The sequence below is a fragment of the Grammomys surdaster genome, unplaced genomic scaffold, assembly GCF_004785775.1.
Source record: "Grammomys surdaster isolate TR1022 unplaced genomic scaffold, NIH_TR_1.0 125953, whole genome shotgun sequence".
Classification (NCBI taxonomy): domain Eukaryota; kingdom Metazoa; phylum Chordata; class Mammalia; order Rodentia; family Muridae; genus Grammomys; species Grammomys surdaster.
The window spans coordinates 4,822,946-4,844,897 of NW_021620773.1; the positions used below are offsets into that span (position 1 = coordinate 4,822,946).

Genomic DNA, 21,952 nt, shown 5'->3' on the forward strand with positions numbered 1-21,952 from the left:
CTGGCACACTTCATGATAACACTATACTGGTAAGACTGCAGATGTCCCCAACAGGAGATGTGAACATGAACTCGAGGTGGCAACCGCAGCGTTATTAAAGGGGCCTCTCCCAAGGATTCTCCAGCATGAGAGAGAGATGTGATGTGGGGACCCCCAGGCACAGAGTCAAGCCTGTGAGCTGTGAATTTCACTAGCAATTTTGACTTTTCACGTTGGTCCCAAAGACCATGGGCTAGCCTTATCTCCTTCTTACACTCCGATGTGCTCTACAAACAAACAAATAAAATGAGCTGTGTATTAAGGAGTAAGTGTAACAAGCTACTCTTACTTGCTGTCAATGAAAGTATTTGCTGGGGTTGGAGGGATGGCTCAGTGGTTAAGAGCATTTGCTGCTCCTGCAGAGGACCTGGGTTCCATTCCCAGCACCCAAATGACAACCGTATGTAACCCTTGTCTCGAGGGTCACTGGCCCTCTCTGTGGGCACTGCATGCACACGGTGCTCATACACACGGTGCTCATACGTCCATGTAGGCAGACACTCATGTGCATAAATTAAAAGAAAATAAATTAGTTGTTGACATGTGCCAAGTGTTGTATTTTATGAGAGAGAGAGAGCGAGAGCGAGAGCGGGGGAGAGAGAGAGAGAGAGAGAGAGAGAGAGAGAGAGAGAGAGAGAGAGAGAGAGAGAGAGAGAGAGAGAACGAGCAGAGGCCAGCCCGGACCAGGTGGGGGGGGAGGGGGACGGGAAGAGAGAGAAGAAGACAGAGAGAGTAAGAGAGTGAGGAGGGGGCAGGCAGCCCCTTTTATAGTAAGCCAGGCCTACCTGGCTGTTCCCGGGTACCTGTGGGGGCAGAGCCTAGAAGGAATGTCGGGTTTTGGCTGGTAGAATGGCTCCTGAGATGGCCGTTTCTCACAGAGGCCGCCTTACTCTTTTGTAAAAAGGCAGTGAGTGAGGCAAGTCTTGGGTGGGACTTCTTGTGAGAAATCTTCCTAGAAACTCTTATAAAACAGCATCGGTTGGCAGGTGGCTTACACGTGGGTTCCAATATGTGAAGATAAACGGTCCCATTGCAACATTTCCCCAACAGTTACTGAGCGTGCCAATCAAGCCAAGGAGATTTTAGACGAGATCAATACAGACAGCTATGACGGGTGAGTCACACCTCCTTTCCTCTTGGTCACAAGCAGTGAATGCTACCCGAGACCTACCCTGCAGGAGAACTTGGGTTGCCCTGGACTGTGGGCATGTCCTCCACCTTCCCTCCATGTTGTAGGACACCTCTGTCCTCCACGCCCATGTACACTTGTCTCCAAGCCGCTCTCCAACCATCCCCAGCACGGGACAGGGACAGCACACTGTAAACCCTGTCCTGATCACCCAATATCTCCCCTTAGCTTTCCTTACCCACTTATTGGGCCTGGCTCTCACCTGGTCTCCTCTACTCCTGTTTCCTGAGTTCCCAAGACTGTACCCAGGGGTGGGGGTTGACAACAGGAGCAGACTACCCCTCTTAACTGGGCACAGCAAGGCCACTCAACTAGCTGGGTCCTCCCACAATCAAGGTAACTCCTCACAGACATGGATGGCCATAGGTCAATCTGATTGAGACACTTCTTCAGTTGAGGTTACTTCTTCCCAGGTGAGTCTAGGTTGTGACAAATTGACAATAAAAATGAAGACACCAGGGGCTGGAGAGGAGAGATGGCTCAGCAGTTAAGATCACTGGCTGCTCTTCCAGAGGTCCTGAGTTCAAGTCCGTACAACCACACAGTGGCTCACAACCATCTGTGATGGGATTTGATGTCCCATGAGGGCCTCTCAGCAGCTATCCTACTAGGGTGCTATTTCTTCCTTCAAAGCTTGAATCTCACTCGATCTGCAGTGTCTTTAAACCTTTAGTATCTATTTTTGCAGTGTTGGGAATGAAAACCCAGAGTGTTTGTATGTTAGGCAAGTGCTTTGCCACTAAGCTATCCCAGCCTAAGCTATAGTTCGTTTGTTTGTTTTTTATATTATGTGCGTGTTGGTTTGCTTGCATGTATGTAAGTGTATGTACTACATGCAAGCCTGGTGTCCCTGGAGGGCAGAAGGCATCAGGGTTCCTGGAATTGGAGTTATAGCCTGTTGTGAGCTGCCATGTGGGTGCTAGGCATAGAACCCAGATCCTCTGGAGGAACAGTGTGTGATCTTGACCACTGAGCCATCTGTGCAGCACCCCTAAACCATAGGTTTTTGGTGATGGCTGACCAGGCCCTGGCACTTGTATACCCTTTGCTTAGAAACCACCAAAATGAGCTGGGCAGTGGTGGCACATGCCTTTAATCCCAGCACTTGGGAGGCAGAGGCAGGTGGATTTCTGAGTTCGAGGCCAGTCTGGTCTACAGAGTGAGTTCCAGGACAGCCAGGGCTACACAAAGAAACCTTGTCTCGAAAAACCAAAAGAAAAGAAAAGAAAAGAAAAGAAAAGAAAAGAAAAGAAAAGAAAAGAAAAGAAACCACCAAAATTCCTTATCCCTAGTAGGGGATAAAAGCCAGGGGTTGTGAAAAATCCCATTTGGAAAAGTCAATTAGGCAGACTGGCAGGACCTCATCCCACAGGGAGGGGATTCAGAAGCCATTTCCAGGTGTCTGACAGGCCAATCTTGCAAGCTGCCTCAGCACCCCACCCCCCTACCCACATCCCCCCACCCCGGCTACTGCAAGTAAAGGACTAACAGGCTCAACAAACTTGTGCTCCTCCTGCAGCATCGTGTGCGTAGGCGGGGACGGCATGTTCAGCGAGGTGCTGCATGGGGTAATTGGCAAGGCGCAGCAGAGCGCTGGGATTGACCCCAATCATCCCCGAGCCGTGCTGGTGCCCAGTACCCTCAGGATCGGCATCATCCCTGCAGGTATGCTACACGCATGGCTTTCTCTCTACTGTTGGAGTTAGGAGGAGTTCTGCACGCACAGCCACAGGGCATGTCCAATCCTATGGTCACACCGACACCTCCCACCTTCATCAGTAAAGCTTCCAACTAGGATTAGGGCTTCAAGTCAGGGGATAATCGGTCCTGGTTGATACTTCATTTAAATCGTGATTCTGCAACCAGGAGACAGAAGCAAGTTCCAGATGATCTTCAGTTACATAGTGAGTTCAGCCTAGGCTACATCAAACCCTTGTTTGTTTGTTTGTTTGTTTGTTTGTTTGTTTTTAAAGTTATTTTCTCATGGAACTAGAGAGATAGCTCTCAGTGAAGAGCACTGACTGGCTGCTCTTCCAGGGGACCTGGGTTCAATTCCCAGCACCCCCAATGGCAACTCATAACTATCTGTAACTCCAGGATCCAGCACCCTCACACAGACATACACGTAGGCAAAATGTCAATGCACATAAAGTAAAAATAAATAAGTTATTTTAAAAAGTGATTTTATAATTTCCATAACTACACTCCTTTCTGTGAGATAATGCACGGGTAGTGGAAAGAACATGACTTTGACTGGGAAGATGCTTATCCCAGTGTCCTGAGAGCCGAGCAGCAGACGGGACAGTCCCTGCTCTTACAGAACAGACAACCGGGGGCCAGTGGGGCTGCTGTCCTGGAGTCAGGAGATGCTTGACTCCGGATGATTATCTGGAAGAAGTAGCTTCTAACTGATCTGAGAGAGCTGGGATCCGGGCTGATGCGGGCTGCAGGAACCTGCCCAGGAGTCCTGGGACTAGGGAGGGACACAGATGAGGAAGCTATGGCAGAACTGAGAACAGGACTTCGCACACTTTTGGAGGAAAGTGTGGTGGCCAGGTTGTGTTCCGAGGGTGTCTAATGCCTTTATAGAAAGTTCCTAAGGCAACTGTAAAGGTGTCTTGGTTTTTATTGTCAACTTGATGCAACCTAGACTCATCTGGAAAGAAGGAACCTGAGATAAAGAACTGTCTCAAGTAGACTAGCCTACGGCCAATCTGTGAGCAGTTACCATGACTGACGTGGGAGGACCCAGCCCACTGTGGGTGATACTATCCCTAGGCAGATGGGCCTGGGATGTATAAAGATGTGGTGGCACAGTTCTTTAATCCTGGTGTGCAGGAGGCAGAGGCAGGCGGATCTCTGAGTTCACAGGCCAGCCTTGTCTACAGAGTGGGTTCCAAGAAAGCCAGGGTTACTGTAAAAACCAAACCAAACAAAGGTGCGTGTGTGTGTGTGTGTGTGTGGGGGGGGGGGGGGTGATGGGGAGAAAGCTCCTAGTTCTTAGAAAATCCAATGTGATGAACTTGATTTTTACCTCTACTGGGTTGAAAAGCCACTCAGGAGATTGGGAAAGCACACTTCTGGGTGTGTTTGTGAGGGTGCTTTGGGGAAAGGTTTGGTGGGACATTTACTGTGTCTGAGGGAGGAGCTTCATCTGCAGGCTTAGTGAGCATGCTCACCAGAGACCCAGTCCTTCTTGATGAAAGCAGGCTGGCTGAGAGACCCCAAGGGGAGACAAGTTGGTTTCCCAGCTAAAGGTGTAGAGCCTTACTCTCAGCAGGCCCTTTACGAGTCATTCCTTGGCCATTAGAGTGGCCAATGGGACCACCACAGAGCCCCTAAATTCTAGGAAGGTTGCCACATGAATAACTTGTGATGTTTTGGTGGCACCAGCTTTTCTAAACTTTACTGAACAGCTTGTATTATTCATAGAGCCTCAGGGAACTGACCTCTGCTCAGTAGGTACTGTGCTCAAAGCCTGCTCATTCCTGTGCCACCAGGGCTGTGCTCCAGTTGGCTCCTGGCCTGTGGGTTAGGCAGGCCGAGCACTCCCAGCATCCTATGTATAGGAAATGCCAAGTGTCACCGTGAGCACGGATTACTCTTTTGAACTTGACCCTCAATGCCAAGGTCACGCTCGGCCATGCCTGTAGGGTGGCAGATGAAAGCCTATGGAGTCACACCAGCCTCCTTGTCACAGAGGAACAGCAAGCAGACACGAGAACCACTTGCCCTTGGATGGAATCGAAACCGATGGCTTTGTGTGACCTCCACTACTTCATTAAAGCATGAAATGCGTCTCTCTGGTAGAATACTCCTGTACGGCCGGTGCCGACTCAGCTCTGACTTCCGCCCAAGCTCAGTTTCAGCCAGGCGACAGCTCCCATGCTAAGCAGCACACAGGCAGTAGATCTTACTTGATACCACTGTGGGACTGCAGGGTGGGGCAGGGTCTGGGGTGCTGAAGACTCTCCCTTGTGCATCCAGCAAAAAGGACAGCAATGGTGCTCCAATAAAGCTGGGTCATCCCAGGCTCTAGTTCTGCTTGTTTCTCTGTCACTACGGTAGAACATTCTGACCAAAAGAAACTTAGGGAAGAAAACTTTCAGCTTAATTCTTCCAGGTCACAATCCATCAGTAAGGAAAGCCATACCAGGGACTCAGGCAGGAACCAAAGCAGAAACCATGGAGGAAGGCTGCTAGCTAGCTTGCCCGCTGGCTCACGCTCAGTTAGCTTTTGCCTAGGGAGAGTACCACCCACAGTGGGCTGGGTCCTCCAACATCAATCAAGGTAACCTCTCGAAGACATGGATGGCCAATCTGATCAAGACAGTTCTTCAATTTTGAGGTTCCTTCTTCCCAAGTGAGTCTAGATTGTGACAAGTTGACAATAAATAGCGAAGACACCAGGGGCTGGAGAGGAGAGATGGCTCAGCAGTTAAGAGCACTGGCTGTTCTTCCAAAGGTCCTGAGTTCAAGTCCGGGCAACCACATGGTGGCTCACAACCATCTGTAATGGGATCCAATGCCCTCTTCTGGTGTATCTGAAGACAGCAACAGTGTGCGCATACATTAAATAAATAAATAAATAAATAAATAAATAAAACTAAAAAAGAAAAAAACCTGAAAGACACAGTTAGCTTTGTTTTGTATGGTTTCCCCATGATGATGCTCTGTGCAGGTTCCCTTTGTTCTTAAGGTCTAGGCTGGGCTGTGAGGGACTATTGCCAGCTATATAAAGGTGGGCAGGGACCACATACCTTCCAGAGCCTTAGAAGGGAGGAAAGTGGCTGCTGGCATCACAGACATCTCTTGGAAGCTCCAAGAGGGTTCAGGGTGGTCTCTGTGTCCGGGTCTGCAACAGGCCACTTTATAGGGCTTTGCAAAACTACCAATAAGGCCTTTTCGAGATAGGGTTTCTTTGTGTAGCCTTGGCTGTCCTGGAGCTTGCTAAGTTTTCTTGTCCTCTTTGCAGGGTCCACAGATTGCGTGTGTTACTCAACAGTGGGCACAAACGATGCAGAGACATCAGCTCTACACATTATTATTGGTAAGTCCTGTCTTTTTTTTTAAACTTTATGTATATGAGCGTTTTTCCTGTGTGTACATCTGTGTACCGTAAGTATGCAGGGTGCCTGAGGAGGTGGTGAGCCCCCATGTGGGTGCTGGGAATCGAACCCAGATCCTTCTCAACAGCAACAAGTGCTCTTAACTACTGAGCCAACTCCCCAGTCCCAAGTCTTGTTTTCTCGTTAAACTTTTTATTGATACCTTATGAATTTCACATCACGCATCCCAATACCACTCATCTGTCCTTTGCAATGCCCCTCGCAAAACAAAAACAAAACAAACAAAACAAAAACAAACAACAAAAAGAGAAACAACAGTAACAACAACAACAAAAAACCAGAAGCATCTTGCCATGGCGGCTGCAGTGTGTCACAGTTTACCCTTTTGCCTAAACAGCTTTACTTGCAAATGTTCCTCGGCAGTGAGTCACTGGTCTGGCTTGAGGCCTCTGGCTTCTGCTACACCGTCAATACGGGGTGCTCCCTGGGGTTCCTCTCGGATATCCTGTTGTTGCTCCGTGTCATGGAGATACCTCATGTGTGGATCTGCAGGGCGAGTCCTGTCTACAATATGTGGATGCCCCACAAACAGTCCCAGGCCCCTGCCAGCTCCTTTGTGGCCCTGTCTTCTCTTGTTCTCCCTTGCTCTCCTCCCTTAGCCAGCTACCAGGGCTAATCCCCATTGTGAAACACCTGCAAGGCTCCAGGGTGAGTTACTACTACTCCTTTGAGTGGCATATACACCCAGCCCCTCTTCCAATCCTACAGGAGGCTTAGCTGTGGGGCTTATGAGAAATGGTTGACGTCCCCGCCCACCCCATCTCTCTTTACAGTGCCCTGTCTTACTTGCAGTCATAGAAATACGGAAATGCTGTATTTTAAAATGAATCCATGGGACTTTTTTGTTTTGTTTTCTGTTTTTGTTTGTTTGTTTGTTGGTGTTTTTTGAGACAGGACCAATCTGGTCTCGAACTCACAGGGTTCTGCCTACCTGTTTCCCAAGTGTAATTTTTATTTTGTGAGACAAGCCTTTTCTATATATCCTAGGTTGGCCTCAGATTCACAATCCTCTGGTCTCACCCTCCTGGGTACAGGTGTGTGTGCCTCCACACCTGGCAGATTTTTTGTTTTAAGTGCTGTGTTCCTGTTTTCAACCTCAAGCCAACTTTTCTTCCATTCAGTAACATGGATGTTTCCCTGCATTCCCCCCCAACCCCCTTGCCGGCGCCCTGGGAACATTCTGTTGTTCTATCCGCTCAGAATGATTCTCAAACCTTGCTTGGAATTATGAGCCACATTTTGTCATTGAAGAGCTTGTTTTTGAGGTTCTACTACATACACACCCCAGGCCCGAGAATGATCCTCCTTTATCCAGGACTGTTGTTTTCTGACAGAGTGAACAGCTTTGGGAGGGACACAGATTAAGAAATGAAGGAGGAAGGGGACCCCCACCTAACCAGCCAGATCAGGTGAAATCAACCACGGTTCGCACATTGGCACAGCCAGTGAGCCATCACATCCGAGTTTTGTTGCTCCGATTGCCACACCGAGGCTGAGCCCGCTCCGCTTCTGGTGTTTACAGCAAGCAGACACCTCTGGTGTCTTCGTAGTGCTGTCTGGGCCAGGGCGGAGGAGGTCAGAGTGGTGACGGGATCCCTCACAGTTCTCTTCTCCCACAGGGGACTCACTGGCTATAGACGTGTCCTCCGTGCACCACAACAGCACGCTGCTTCGGTACTCGGTCTCTCTGCTGGGCTACGGTTTCTACGGGGACTTAATCAAGGACAGTGAAAAAAAAAGGTGGATGGGCCTCGTCAGATATGATTTCTCAGGTACGCCGTGCTCCGACATCCAGCTAATCCACAAAGACAGTGCCCTCAGATGCCGACGGTGCACTGGGGTCTTGCATTCCGGAATGGGGATGGGACCTTGAATCTGGCTAGTGTGACCCAGATCTTGTTCCCCCGAGAGTCACAACATGTGTCAGAACCACACTGAGGGAGGCTGTATGGATTTGGACAATTTGTTTTATCATCTGTCATGTAAGCGGTACTAACCCAAGGTGTCAAGGTAGATGGTTTCATAGAAAAAGATTCTTTTTGTGATCACCCTGAGCCTACAGCAGCTGAAGTAGGAGGTCCCTTTCCACAAATACACTGTCTTCCTGAGCTTCTATAGTAGCCGCCATCATCCATTCAGCTACGTCATTGAGCATGCGTAACACCGTTGAGCATGCGTAACTGAGCCGGAACGTTCCGAGGCCTGCATCTGCTTGAGTGGGAGGGACTCCAGCATGGTGAGGGAGGACTAGATAGGTGTTCTCCGTCCTCTCTGCCCTCCTATTGTGCTCAGTCCCCATTTCACAGTAAGCAGTATGCTTAAATGACTTGCCCAGGCCTGGTGTCACCCTTCCCGCTGGTCAGTGGCTCTCAGAGGAGGTGGAAATCAGTGTCCCTGGGAGGCTTGTTAGAGACCAGACCTTGGGACCTTCCCAAAGTGCTGCTGATGTGCCGCGGACCTGCAAACAGTGTGCCCACCAGTGCCTCATGGATGCAGACAGAGCTCTCAGTGATAGCCACGCCCCCTTGCCTAGTCACCAAGCTAGGAGGAAGAAGGAAGGCAGGTCAGCTTCGGGCTACACAAAGTTACCGCCTGCCGGCTTCAAGTCATGTGTGAGTGCACCTCCCTCCCCCATCAGGTTTAAAATGCTAAGGAGAAGAGCTTAGAAAAAGATTCAAACTGCAGTGTATGACTTTCTGATGGTCAGGATGAATCCCTTTCCTGTGTTTATTGCGTTCCCTTGTCTGAGTCCTGTCTGCTGTAGTTCACCACTGGCAAAACTGTGTAAAGTTTAATGAGTCCAAGCACCAGAACCGACCCTTTTCCTTGTTGAGAGGAGGGAAGGCCACCCAGAGTGTGCTAGGCAGCTTAGACACTGGTGTGGCAGAGGTACAGCATATACCCAGCCATTCTGAAAAGACGGGCTCGGGGTACTGGGCAAACTGAGACCATTTCCATATTGAGGTACTGTGCCAGCCCCATCTGCCAGGATGCCACCAGGCAGACCTGAGGAATCCCTGCTGTCCACAGCCTCTGGCCAGTGCCTTCCTTCCCAGTATCCTCAGAATATATCTGAGAAGCCCTATTCTTCCTCTCGGGCAGAGCAGCTCTCCTGGTCTTTGTCCCCACCGCATGACAGTCCTGACATAACCACTCAAGCATGTTAGCACACACTGGTTGATGTTGGTGTCTGGCTGTGGTCGGGTGGGAGGTATCCACTGTGATAGGCAGCTGAGGGTTTTATGAAGGAGAACGAGGTGTGAGATGAAGCCTTCTGTCCTGGACTCTCTGACAATCTAGGGTCCGCCGACTGCAGCCAGAAGTGGGAACCTAGGGGCTGGGAATTGAATATAATGCCAACCTGCAGGCAGAGGCATCAGAGGTTCCATGATCCACAGCCATTCTCCACAAAGCTTCCCCTGGCATACTTTCTACACCTAGTACCTGGCATAGGGGACTAGCACCTGGCATAGGGGACTAGCACCTGGCATAGGGAACTAGCACCTGGCATAGGGAACTAGCACCTGGCATAGGGGACTAGCACCTGGCATAGGGGACTAGCACCTGGAGGAGCACCCAGAATAGGGTGGGAGGAGCCCGGAACCTCCGCACGGGCCAGGTGCTTGCGGCTTTGTAGGTGAGGGTATGATGAAGCGGGCCCTGGCCCCTGGGTGGAATGGAAGGGCTCAGTGTACTAGGGGTCAGATGAGGTGGACTCCTCAAGGCCAGCATTTCTCCACAGTGTACATAAACTAGACAAAGAAGTCGCTCAGGACCAGGGCAAGCCTAGCTAGTTCCAGAGCAGATGGTCACCCTGCAAGGCACACCCGCACCTCCTGCCCACCCTCCTATCCCCATGTGCTATCAGAGGCCCAGCAGCCCAGTCTGCTGGCCTCGCCCATCCTGACCTGCACCATGTAGCTGGCAACATGGATAGTGCCGCTCTGTAGGCACTTTGGGAGGAGCCTGACCTTTGTTCCAAGTTCACCCAGGGGACACTAATGTTGCGGATGCTAGTGACTCTGGTGGGGTTTAAGCACGCAGGAGGCAGGGGCATTGCTGATCATGTCGAAGAGGGGTGGTGGAGACTCTGAGCCATCAAGTTCACACAAGGTCACTGCTGCCATATACGTGGCAGCCTGAATATGTGGCCAAAGCCCTGACCACACCTCTCACTGCGGTTTTCTGGTAGTGTGGTACTTGGAGCCATTGTGAGGAAAGCAGAATCTGCACCTCCTTCTGGTATAATAGCAATGTCGCCTGCAAGGGCCTTCCTGCCCCCTGCAGACTGGTTAGCTCCCAGTTTACTTTTCTAAAAAAAAAAATTAATTATTATTTTGTGTGTCCAAGTACTACATACACGCCCGGCGTCTGTGAAGGCCAGAAGAGGGCTTCAGATCCCCTGAAACTGAAGCTACATATGTTTGTGAGTCACTATATGGGTGCTGGGAATCGAACCAGGGTCCTATGGAAGGACAGCCAGTGCTCATAAGTGCTGAGCCAGCTCTCCAGACCCCTGCTGTTTTGATAATGGTGGTGGTGGAGGTGCTGCCGCTGCCGATGATGAGGATGAGGAGGATGAGGAGGAGGAGGATGCTACGCATCTAAGGACACTCATACCCATGTAGTGACAAATGGGTGCTCTTTCTCATCTCTCCCAGGGTTGAAGACCTTTCTCTCTCATCAGTACTATGAAGGGACAGTGTCCTTCCTCCCAGCGCAGCACACAGTGGGATCTCCACGAGACAAGAAACCCTGCCGGGCCGGGTAAGCAGGAGCATGTCTGCTTGGGTTGCCACTGTAAACTGCTTGACGTATGCAGGGCTGTTTAGGAGCCTGTTCCTGTTAGGACAGTGGATGCAGAAGGGCTTTCCAAATGTAGGGGGGAAGGCTCCGAATTTCATAGGTTTGTGTAGAGCTTCCCAGTTCATAGATGCTTCCAGAAGAGCTGGCCTGACGACTCCGTCCTGGCAATGTGCACAGCAGCTATGTTCTCCCCAAGGTGCAGACTCAAGGGGCAGGCCCAATACCAGGCTAGTCTCACCAACGCCCAGAAGAGAAATCTGCCCCAAGTCAGTGGCTCAACTCTGAGCTACTGACCGTAGCATCGGCTCATCACATCTGTTCCCTGAGATAAAGGCACTCTCACCCATCATTGATGCATCCTGAGCTAGGCAGTCAGGCCTATCCTAGAATTGTCTGCAAGCCCCAGAGAAGGAAGCCGCTGATTAATAGGCAGGGATTTAGGTGTAATCTTGAGGGTTCAAAATTAGTACCCCAAAGAACGATTTCTGGTAGAGCCTTTGAAACTCGAGCCTCTTACTGTCCGAAAGGAGTTTAAATGCTTTCCTGTGTGTCGAGACCAGGGGCTGGGTTGTTTAAAGGCACCCAGTGCATGCGCTAGAGGCAAGGTGAACGTGCTGTCTTCCAGGTGCTTCGTGTGTAGGCAGAGCAAGCAACAGCTGGAAGAAGAACAGAAGAAAGCCCTGTATGGCCTGGAGAACACTGGTAATCATTGCGAGTGTGTCTTTGCACACGCCTCACAGTGCGCGACCTCTCCCGCCTGTCCACCCCACCTCCCTCCCTTCCTGGTTGCACTGTGTTAATTTTTCTGTCTAGCTCCAGGCAGCACCGAGTCATTTCAGCTTAGGAGATGCTAGGGAGCCTTGATACTGGTAGGAAGGCCTTCTGTCACTATCACGAGGCTGGCCAGAGCCACGGCTGCCACTCCGGCTGCTATGAAATAAGGATTGGCAAATGTCCTGCCTGGGCCTGGCTGAACACGTGCCTTCCTCTCTACTCACCACAAGGTCTTTGTTCCCTGTAAGAGTGACAGCTACGGTGTGTGGAGAAGTGGGCGTGTCACGTGCCTATAGCATCGTCTATGGACTCTTGAGATTGGAATGTTGCGTAGTATTCTTTTACAAGCTATTGTTCTTTTAAATATTTTTTTTTAGACTACCCAAAATCTGTGGCAACCATTCCTAGCCTATAACCCATATAAAAAGACATGGTAGCTCAGACTGACCCCTGCATAGGGCTGCCCACCCTGTTAAACTGCTGTCCAAAAGAGAAATAACCCGCTCCCCGTAAGACCTGCTGGGGTCCTGAGGTGAATGGGTGGCTCCATGGTATGTTGTCAGGCCAGAATGAAAGCCAAGAGCACGTGGCCGGAGGGAGAGCAGCCAGCACCCCTTGCATACTGTGCAGCTACCTCTGTGCCACATAGACCTTAGCATCCACCTGCTGTCCTCCGCAGAGGAAGTGGAAGAGTGGCAAGTGGCGTGTGGGAAGTTCCTGGCTATCAATGCCACCAACATGTCCTGTGCTTGTCCTCGGAGCCCTGGGGGCCTGTCCCCATATGCCCATCTGGGAGATGGGTCTTCTGACCTCATCCTTATCCGGAAATGCTCAAGGTTCAACTTCCTGAGATTCCTCATCCGGCACACCAACCAGGAGGACCAGGTGAGGCTCACTCTCGCCATGTCGTCATCTACATTTGGGCAATCCCTCCCGCCGCCCTGGTTTGTAGGATCCGATCTGTCGTTAACTCCAAGGGAGGGAAATCTTTGGATGTGGATTTCACACTCCTTAAGCTCCTTGTCGGTTCCTGCATGTAAATTTTCATTTAAAAAAATACAAATCTGGGTGCCAGAGAGATGGCTCAGCAGTTAAGAGCACTGGTTGTCTTGCAGAGGAGCTACGTTCAACTTCCCAGCATCAACGTAATGGCTCTCAACTGTCTATAACTCCAGTTCCAGGGGATCCAATGCCTTTTTCTGGCCTCCACGGCACCAGGCATTCACATGGTGTGCAGATATACATGCAGGCAACCCCCCCACCCAACACGCACACTTAAAAATAATTAATTTTTAGAAAAAGAGAATTCTACAAATCACCCCTAATGAACCATAGGATTCTTTAAAGTGTATATGTGTGTGTGTGTGTGTGTGTGTGTGTGTGTGTGTATGTGTATTTTAAAAAGGATTATTTATTTATTTTATGTATGTGAGTACACTGTCGCTGTCTTCAGACAACACCAGAAGAGGGCATCGGATCCCATTACAGATGGTTGTGAGCCACGGTGTGGTTGCTGGGAATTGAACTCAGGACCTCTGGAAGAACAGTTAGTGCTCTTAACCACTGAGCCATCTCTCCAGCCCTCTTTAAAGTATTTATATCTGTGGAGGATTTTTAAAAATGGTGTGTGTGTGTGTGTGAGAGAGAGAGAGAGAGTGCGTGTGTGTGTGTGCGTGTGTGAGTGTATGTGTGTGTGTGAGTGTGTGAGTGTGTGTTTGTGTGTGTGTGTAGGTATGTGTATTTTAGTCCAATTGCTCACAGAGAGCAGATGTGTTGGATTCCCCTGGAACTGAAGTTACGAGTAGCTGCACGCTGCCTAATATGGAGTCTGGGAACCAAACGTGAGTCCTTTGCTAAAGCAGTATGAGCTCCCAACCTCTCCGCACCACCTCCCTAGCCTCAGACCTGAGACTTCAAAGGTATCGGCAGTTGTGTGATGCTCCTGGGAGGGCAGTGCACATCCAGTCTCTAAGTTGTCAGACGAGGAAGGCTGGTGGCCTGGAGTCACTTGCTGTATGCATCATCTTCCCAGGACTGTGAGTCCTGGCTAGCTGAAGCAGCCAAGCTGGGAGGCTTGTGTCACCCACTCACTGCCGCCCTATGCTGTTTGCCTTGACAGTTCGACTTCACTTTTGTTGAAGTTTATCGGGTCAAGAAATTCCACTTCACGACAAAGCATGTGGAAGACGAGGACAATGACTTGAAGGACCTAGAGAAGCAGAAGTTTGGGCAGATCTGCAAGGACAACCCCCCTTGCACCTGCTCAGCCTCCAGAAGCTCCTGGAACTGTGATGGGGAGATCCTGCACAGCCCCGCCCTCGAGGTCAGGTGAGTGGGCGGCACCCCTGCCACCAGCCCAGATGTCTGTCCACGAAAGCTGTCTCTGCCAAGGGGTGCTTCACAGACATCATGAGAGCTCACTGGGGTTTGTGGCAGAAAGCACGAGGTGTTGTTTTCCCTTGTCCTTGTGCCAGGTGTGGAAGCTGTGTGGCGTGACGTTTGCATGGGGCAGGTGCTGACTGTGTGGCCTGACGTTTGCATGGGACAGGTGCTGACTGTGTTGCAGACAGGGGTTTTGAGGCTCTGATGCTCTCTTCTCTTTCTCTGCCATATTTGTCATTCTGCCTTTGGTCTCTGTCAGTCATAGTCCCCCCTCTCTAGTTAAAACAAGAAAAAGTGACTAGCTTCCTAGGTGCTTTCTAAGTCCTGGGATCTCTGCCCCCCACCCCGCCCCCCAAGCACGTATGGTCATCAGTGATAGGTGCTCAAGATTGGGATATGGATTACCAAGCAGGAGTCAGAGGGATCGGGAAGGGCATACTGATTCTGTCAAGCAAAGAGGGAGGGCATACGAGCTTCAGAGGAGCCCGTAGAGGCCACACCACACAGTCTTAGGGGCCTCAGAAACCTCAGGTGGCCCATAAGGTGAAAGAATCTGGGGCTGGGTGGCTAGCTCTGAGTGACTTCACCCATTCAGTCACTGAGGTCCCCAAAATGAGCTCAGAGTCACTCTTAGCCAAGCTTACAGGATTGGTACTGAGCCTCAACACAAGTCACGCCTGGAACTTGCTAACTAGGGCCTCGAGTGCCCAGCATCCAAGCAGTGAGTAGGCCGGAGGAAAGCTCTCCCGCCCGTTCTTGCTGGTGGAGGGCATTCATTCCCCAACAAAATGTGGTACTGGGATAGAAACCAACAGAACAGACCAAGGAAAAGTCTTTCCCCACAAAAAGAAGAAAGCAAGCTGTCTTTTGAGAGCAGACGGTGCGTGTGATTGTGCAGCACATATGGAGACTGAGGGAGAGGCTGTGAGATTCCGGGGGTGCGGGTCTCAGGTCAGCTGTGATTGGTGGGACACAGGTGGTGTTTCAACACAGCCGTTTGTCTCTGCAGGGTCCACTGCCAGCTGGCGCGCCTCTTTGCTCGGGGAATCGAAGAAGAGTCTTAAGCGAGAATCCCAAAGCCCAGGAGCCGTCTGCCCTGAGCTCGGGGAGTGGGAAAATTAAGAAAATTTCGACAGACCAATTATGTTGATATATCCATTTGAATTTAGAAATTTATTTTTGATAGGTAAATCTTGGTTTTTAGAAAAGACAGCCTTGTCAACAATTCTGTATGCATACCTGGCACCCTCGGCTCCACACCCGCGTGTGCGCACACCCGCGCCGCTTTTCACTCGTTCTCAACAAACGGCACTTGCTGGTTTGTGGCATCGGCTTCCTAGATTTCAGCCATGCCGACCATGCAGATTTCAAGACGGCCCTTAAGTGGCTACACTGCAATAATCTTAGGGACATTATAACATGACTCCGTCCCAGGAATCAGGTCTGGACACACGGGTTCATGACCCAGTCATCCTGACCCCTTTGGTGAGACTTTCTCTGGAGTCGTCCGTGACCAGGTCTTGGTTTCAGTTGTCTTTGCCTCTGCTTTACACCTACCTTCATTTATGATGAGGATGTCACTATGTGGCCACCGCAACTGTAACTCAGCAAGGTCCTCCGCACAGCCACGCCTGCAGAGCAGGGCCATATCACTTGGAGAAGACACCCAGGGTGACGTCTCACTCTCAGGTTCCCCACATCCGCCCTCATCACAGCCGCATCCTGTGAGACAATCCAGCAAAGTACCCACTCGGAAGCTTCATTCTGTCAGCCCTGGTAGCCTGCACACCCTGGACAGGGCAGTCTGTGAAGCACTGGCTAAGAGGAGGCTCTGTTTGGAATCAGAGCACTTTCATAGCTGGGTTTAGGGGTGAGGGGGTGGGCAGCTGGCACACACAGAGGGTACTTTGTGAGTTCAATACCACCCTCACCAGCGGGATGGTGGATACCCACTGTCACCAGCGGGATGGTGGATGATCTCAGGTCACCCCCCAGGTACTCTGGTGCAATCCTTGTCTATTCCTGGGTGCACATCCATTCTTCCCGCACCGTGGTGGATTCTGTTCCATGTACTTAACCACAGCTTCCTCCTGGTCCATCTAATCTTGTGTCCAGCGTAATTCCACATCTTGGCTATTTGCTCTGTCTCCACAAGGGGCCCGCTAGCTGCTCTGGCTGAAGCCCTGGGCTCATGACCAATTTTTTCTCTGAAGGCATTCCTGACCCAGGGGCTTCTCAGTCACACACTATGGCCTGTGCTGCGTCTCCAGACGGACGCATCTGAAATGTGTGTAAAAGGGTTTTATGTGAAACTCAAGACGACGCAGCTTAAACTTGACTTGCAAACGGGGAAGGGCACTGACTGTTAAAAGAGTAGGTTTTAGGTTCTGCACTGGGGAAAGTGTGCGTCTCAGGTGGGTCCTGTTACCTACAGAGTTCTGTAGGCTGCACCACTTTCTAGGTGCCCTTGCGCTGACTTCTGTTTTGAGGCATACACACAATCCCGTTAGTATTCAGTCCCATCCAGATAAAAGAGCAGCTGTAAAGGCGACTATGTTTAGGGACCACTTTAAAGGCAACTGTGCGGTGGTGCTATTTAATGATCGTCAAGTAGAAAGCTGGCTAGAAAGAGTAAATGCACCTAGCAATTTCTATCCAGATCTGTCCCCGGATGGGCAGGACCCAAAGGTGTCAGACTAGCAGTTCTGTGATTAGGTAGGCAGCCCCGGAGCAGAGTCAGGGCAGATGCTCGGCTGGCCACCTCAGTGTGCCCACTCACCCCTGGCATTCCGGAGGGGGCCCGAGGCAGCTGTGGGTGCCCCTGGATCTCGGGAACTGCACTCTCCTCCAGGGATTCAGGTCTTCACTGGCCTCACTACATGATACCCATGCCCTGGTCCACCCCTGCCACTGCCAGTTCTGGGGGGAGAGATGCAGATAGAGGATGCTTTGGTGCTTAGCAGTGCAAGCCACGTTTGGAATCTCCAACCTTGGCGCTATCATTGAGCATCATGAGTGTCAGACACTTAGGACCCGTGACACGGGTACGGAGGATGGGAGGGGGACCCCTGACATTCCCAAGCAGTGGACAGTCTCCATGATGCTTTTTAGATGTGACACCCCAACCTCCCGGGGTCTTAGGTATTTTAGGAGAAAAAACAGGGGTAAAGGTTAGATAGTGGCAACTTAGGATCCTGTAGCCCACCTGTAGCCCACCAGTGCCCAACAGTTAGGCAGCAGTCATATGCGGTAACTTATTCTTGTTTATGGAAACTAAGCAGCGGGAGCGGGGAGCGGCTGGTTTCCCAGGATGCTTCATTCCTCAATGCGGTCTCCTGGAGCTACTGACTAGGAGCACTGACTGGGAGCACTGACACAAGAATGGCCCAATATGCCTCCTGATCTTGCTGGCTTCAAGATTAGGAAGTGGCATATTTGATCTGATATGTTTGAGAAGACAAAAAGAAATAATAAAGTTACTTTGGGCAGAAAATGGCTTCCCCTCCCCACTCTTTTACAAGTTCTTTTCAACGCAGATTAAAAAAAAAAAAGAAAACACAGAATAATGAATCTTTGCTAAGAAACTGAAATGACACTCTAAATATTCATGGTGTTCTCCCTGATGAGTCCACCCCTCTTCCCTCCCCCTTGTGGATAGCTCTGGTGCCATATTAACATTTGAGCAGTCCCTCCCTGTGTCACCTGGGGTCCGTCTCACAGAGCGTTATTTAGCTAGTAGGCTCTGCCTGAAGGAAACACACAAAGTGTTTCTTGCAACTCATCTCTTACTGATAAAGCTGTGCTTGCATGGTACAGCTATGCTGGGCAGAGCATGAACACTGTCTCTGGAGAGCCAGCCACAGTGGCACTCATCGGGGTCTACATGCATTGTGCCCTCAGACACTCAGCCTGGCCTAAGGGAACCAGGCGAGAGCCTCAAACAGGACTAGGCATGGTGGCACTATATAGCTGAGAGGTCATGCCACAGGCTCAGGAAGGACGGCTGCAGAGACTCAGTGAGGGTGAGTTAGGAGTGATTAGGTTGTCATGGTAGGGTGTGCTCTTGGGAGAGCTGAGTCTCTATTTGCCAAGTACCTAGGGAACTCTGACTATGCTGTGTCTCAGCACCAAAGCCAATGTGTGCTGCTATGAATCGATGGGTGGATGGGTGAGAGGGATGGATGGATGGATAGGTGAATGGATGGGTGGGTGGATGGATGAATGGATGGATGGGTAGATAGAAGGGTGGGTGGGTGGATGGATGGATGGAAGTGTGGGTGGGGGGATGGATAGGTGAATGGATGGACAGGTGGATGGATGGATGGATGGATGGATGGGTAGATAGAAGGGTGGGTGGGTGGATGGATGGATGGATGGATGGATGGATGGATGTGAGGATGGATGGATGGATGGATAGATGAATGGATGGGTGGATAGATGAATGGATGAGTGGGTGGATGGATGGATGGATGTGTGGATGGGGGGATGGATAGGTGAATGAATGGACAGGTGGATGGATGGATGGATGGATGGATGGATGGACGTGTGGATGGGGGGATGGATAGGTGAATGAATGGACAGGTGGATGGATGGATGGATGGATGGATGGATGGATGGATGGATGGATGGATGACGTACACATGTATGAAGTGTGGATAGATGTAAGGGTGGGTCAGCAGCTGGATGATGTGTCGGTGAACAAACAGAAGATGCAATGTCCATCCTATGGCCACACTCCTGGATACCCACTGTCTGTAGCCCCTTTCCAAAGAGGTTTGGGCAGCTTACTGGGCGCTCACTCTTTTGAGGCAGAGGTAGGGCCAGGCACCAACAGCATGCCCATCTGGGTTTTGACTCCCAGGTTTTCTTATATCCCTGTGTCCAGTGTCAACATCTGAATCAGTAAAGTCACAGCTTTACCAGAGACCCTTCTGCACAGGACCCCAGGCTGGCAGAGACCACAGCTCAATGGAGCCAAGACCCACCCTGCAACTCCAAGGCATTGCCTGGTCCAGACTCCCCCTCATACACCCAGGGCCAGCCACTTCTCCAGCATTTCTTCTGGGACCCAGGGGCTACCTCCTGCTCCCAGCCTCCCTCACACCAGGGGGCGCAGTAGAGCAGTCAGACCCACTCCTCATCCCACTTCATAACCCAAGCCTTCATTCTCAAGACAGTTTTGTGTGGAACTCAAACGGCACTAGTGGCCACGAGGACTCTGGTGCGGTACAGGCCTGGGAGCTACCCAGATGCTCTCCCAACCAACATCTACACACTCTGCTAAGAACAGAGGATTCCCCGGACTCAGCACAGAGCATTTTAGGTTTATTAAATACAAATCATAATTTATACAAGACTTTGTATCTAAACAAGTTTTTCTTTTTTTAAAAAAAAATGTGACAGAGGATTTTTTCCTATCAATTCTTTATAGAATATGATCCTTTTGTAGAACAAAAGTTACACCAGTAACAATTATGTACAGAGCCAAAACAGACTCAAGCTTCACACATACAAGACTGAACATTCTAGGTCAGTGATTAGTGAGCAATTAACACCTGCCCAGATCACACAATCCAGTACAAACCCCAGTGTCTCCGTAAGTATGCCTAGAGGCTGCACAGGCCCCTGGACCAGCCCTGTCCCCCTGAGCTCCACCCAAAGACCTGCCGGTGCAGTGGCCAATGGTGGAACTTGGGGCTGCCGCCACCTCCCTGATCCATGGTCAGTCTTCATCTCTCTTTCCCAGAGAAAGAGACTCAAACTAAACCACTTATTCCACCCCTAAAGCCTACGCAGCTTAAAGCCTCTCTGTGGCACGCCAGGTGGCAACCCTCACCAACCCGGGCACTGCCAGGGTCCATAAAGTGTTAGCCACCATGTGTAGCTATCACCCATGAAGCCATCCCCAGAGACAGGTCAGAGGTCATGTTGCCTCCCCTCTGGCATGCTGGGGTGCTCCTTATCTCACTCCATGCTCTTCATAGTCCGAGCATATTTCAGGGGCTCAAGCCACAGCCCTGGGTGGAGGGTCCTGCCTCCCCAGTCAGACTCCTCTCTGTACCTGGAGCCATGTGGCCTTTGCTGCACATCTGGAGTGGTATGTGTGCTTGATCTGGTTGCCTAGCAAGCCCTTCCCACCCGCAGTGTGTGGCCTGAAGTCCCTGGGGATGAGGTGTCATAAGCCCAAGCCACCAGGCCTCACACCCACACCGGCGAATGAGCGTTGGAACCAAGGTAAAAATTACATTTGAAAAATGATACAAAAATAAGAAAGACAGCTTGCTCTCTGTAAAAAATATAATCTTCTGTTTCTTCAAAAAAGCAATCTCAGGGACATCTGAAGGACTCGGGACAAGCTGAAGGAGCCAGAGTGGTCCACCTGGGAAATTCACAGGTGGGGTAGTGGTTGCCGCCTTCAGAGGCCCAGGCCTGCAAGATCACCCACCCGTGAAGTCTCCACCTTTGTCGGGGCAGGGAGCATGGACAGGGTGGGATCTGCCTTATCCTTGCAGGGCGTGCAGGAAGAGAGAATACTGTTAGACATTAGAGGTAGAAGGCAACTCGGGCCCCCAACCTCTAGACTCTGCCCACAGCTGTCTCCTGTGACACAGGGCCCTCCCATATCTCCCTGACAACCCCTCAGAACAGCTCCTTGAACCCATCTGGTTACCCAGAGTGGCTGCAGCCTGGAGGCCAAATGCCAGCTAGATGACCACAGAGTCTCTCACTTAACAGCAGAGTGGAGAATGCCCCCCAAACCTTCCAAAGAGCAAAGTGTTAAAAAAGGTGTGCTTTTGCCGACACGCCATTCTGGACCCTCGCTGGACACCAACCACTGGCCTGACCTCCTGGCTGGAGTGTCAAGTCAAGATGAGCCAGAGTGATAGCTCATGCCCAGACAACTGAAAATGGAGGGGGAGGTACCCCCCAAACACCAAGCCCTGAGAGGCCCTATCCACAGCCTCGAAGTGGCCACAGTAGGTCCAACATGGAAGAAGGGTCTGAGGGCTGGGTGAGATGACTGGCCATTTCTTCCCTAGAGAGGGGCTTCCCCACCATTTCTCTCTGTCTTACCACCCCTGTAGGAAGGGGCCACAACCATTCCCAGGTATGGCTTTGGTGGAAAAAGCCTCTGGAGAACAGGGGTCATAAGACCAAGGAGCCTCTCAGGATGGCAGGGGCTGGGTCTGTACCCAGGCCGGGAAGGAGAGTGAGGAGCTGTGCTTAGCAGGGCCTGAGGACCAGAGTCTTGTATGCCATCCTTCAAACAGGTTAAGAGGATCCTCTGCCCACCTGTGGACACAGGCGGTCACGAAGGTGCTTTGCGCGTTCAGCACGGGCCAACCCGGCACCATTCCATGGGAGTTCCAGCCCTTCTGGTCTGCAGACTCTAGACCAGTATAACCAGCCAACGGTCCAGGAGGATTATTGCGGAAGATGATCGTGAGGACGTCTGCTCCTCTAGCCAATGGTTGGAAAGGATTCCGGCAACGCCTCAGAGTCAATACTAGCTGTCACCACCAGAGGCTGCTGCGGACGTGATTTTCACATACTGGCTGAGAATGGTCTCAAAGGCTTCATCTCTGTGCACCATGGCACCGAACACCAGGGGCTGGTGGAGAAGAAATGGATT

The 21,952-nt window shown here is 51.0% G+C and overlaps 2 protein-coding genes across 5 annotated transcripts in view; one reads left to right on the forward strand and one right to left on the reverse strand.

Moving 5' to 3' along the window:
• Cerk (ceramide kinase) overlaps window positions 1–17,812 on the forward strand; it is a 43,651-nt gene extending 25,839 nt beyond the window's left edge. The window contains exons 5-13 of the mRNA XM_028753702.1: window positions 1,090–1,153; window positions 2,748–2,893; window positions 6,204–6,278; window positions 7,977–8,129; window positions 11,019–11,124; window positions 11,789–11,865; window positions 12,617–12,822; window positions 14,057–14,265; window positions 15,329–17,812. Of these exons, the coding sequence (XP_028609535.1) occupies window positions 1,090–1,153; window positions 2,748–2,893; window positions 6,204–6,278; window positions 7,977–8,129; window positions 11,019–11,124; window positions 11,789–11,865; window positions 12,617–12,822; window positions 14,057–14,265; window positions 15,329–15,383 (1,091 nt within the window). The 3' untranslated portion in view covers window positions 15,384–17,812. The remainder of the gene's footprint in view (window positions 1–1,089; window positions 1,154–2,747; window positions 2,894–6,203; window positions 6,279–7,976; window positions 8,130–11,018; window positions 11,125–11,788; window positions 11,866–12,616; window positions 12,823–14,056; window positions 14,266–15,328) is intronic.
• A 1,811-nt stretch (window positions 17,813–19,623) lies between these two features.
• Gramd4 (GRAM domain containing 4) overlaps window positions 19,624–21,952 on the reverse strand; it is a 74,470-nt gene continuing 72,141 nt past the window's right edge. For all 4 annotated transcript variants that reach the window (XM_028753740.1, XM_028753741.1, XM_028753742.1 and 1 more), the window contains exon 19: window positions 19,624–21,931. In XM_028753740.1, coding sequence (XP_028609573.1) covers window positions 21,827–21,931 — 105 coding nt within the window. In that variant the 3' untranslated portion in view covers window positions 19,624–21,826. The remainder of the gene's footprint in view (window positions 21,932–21,952) is intronic.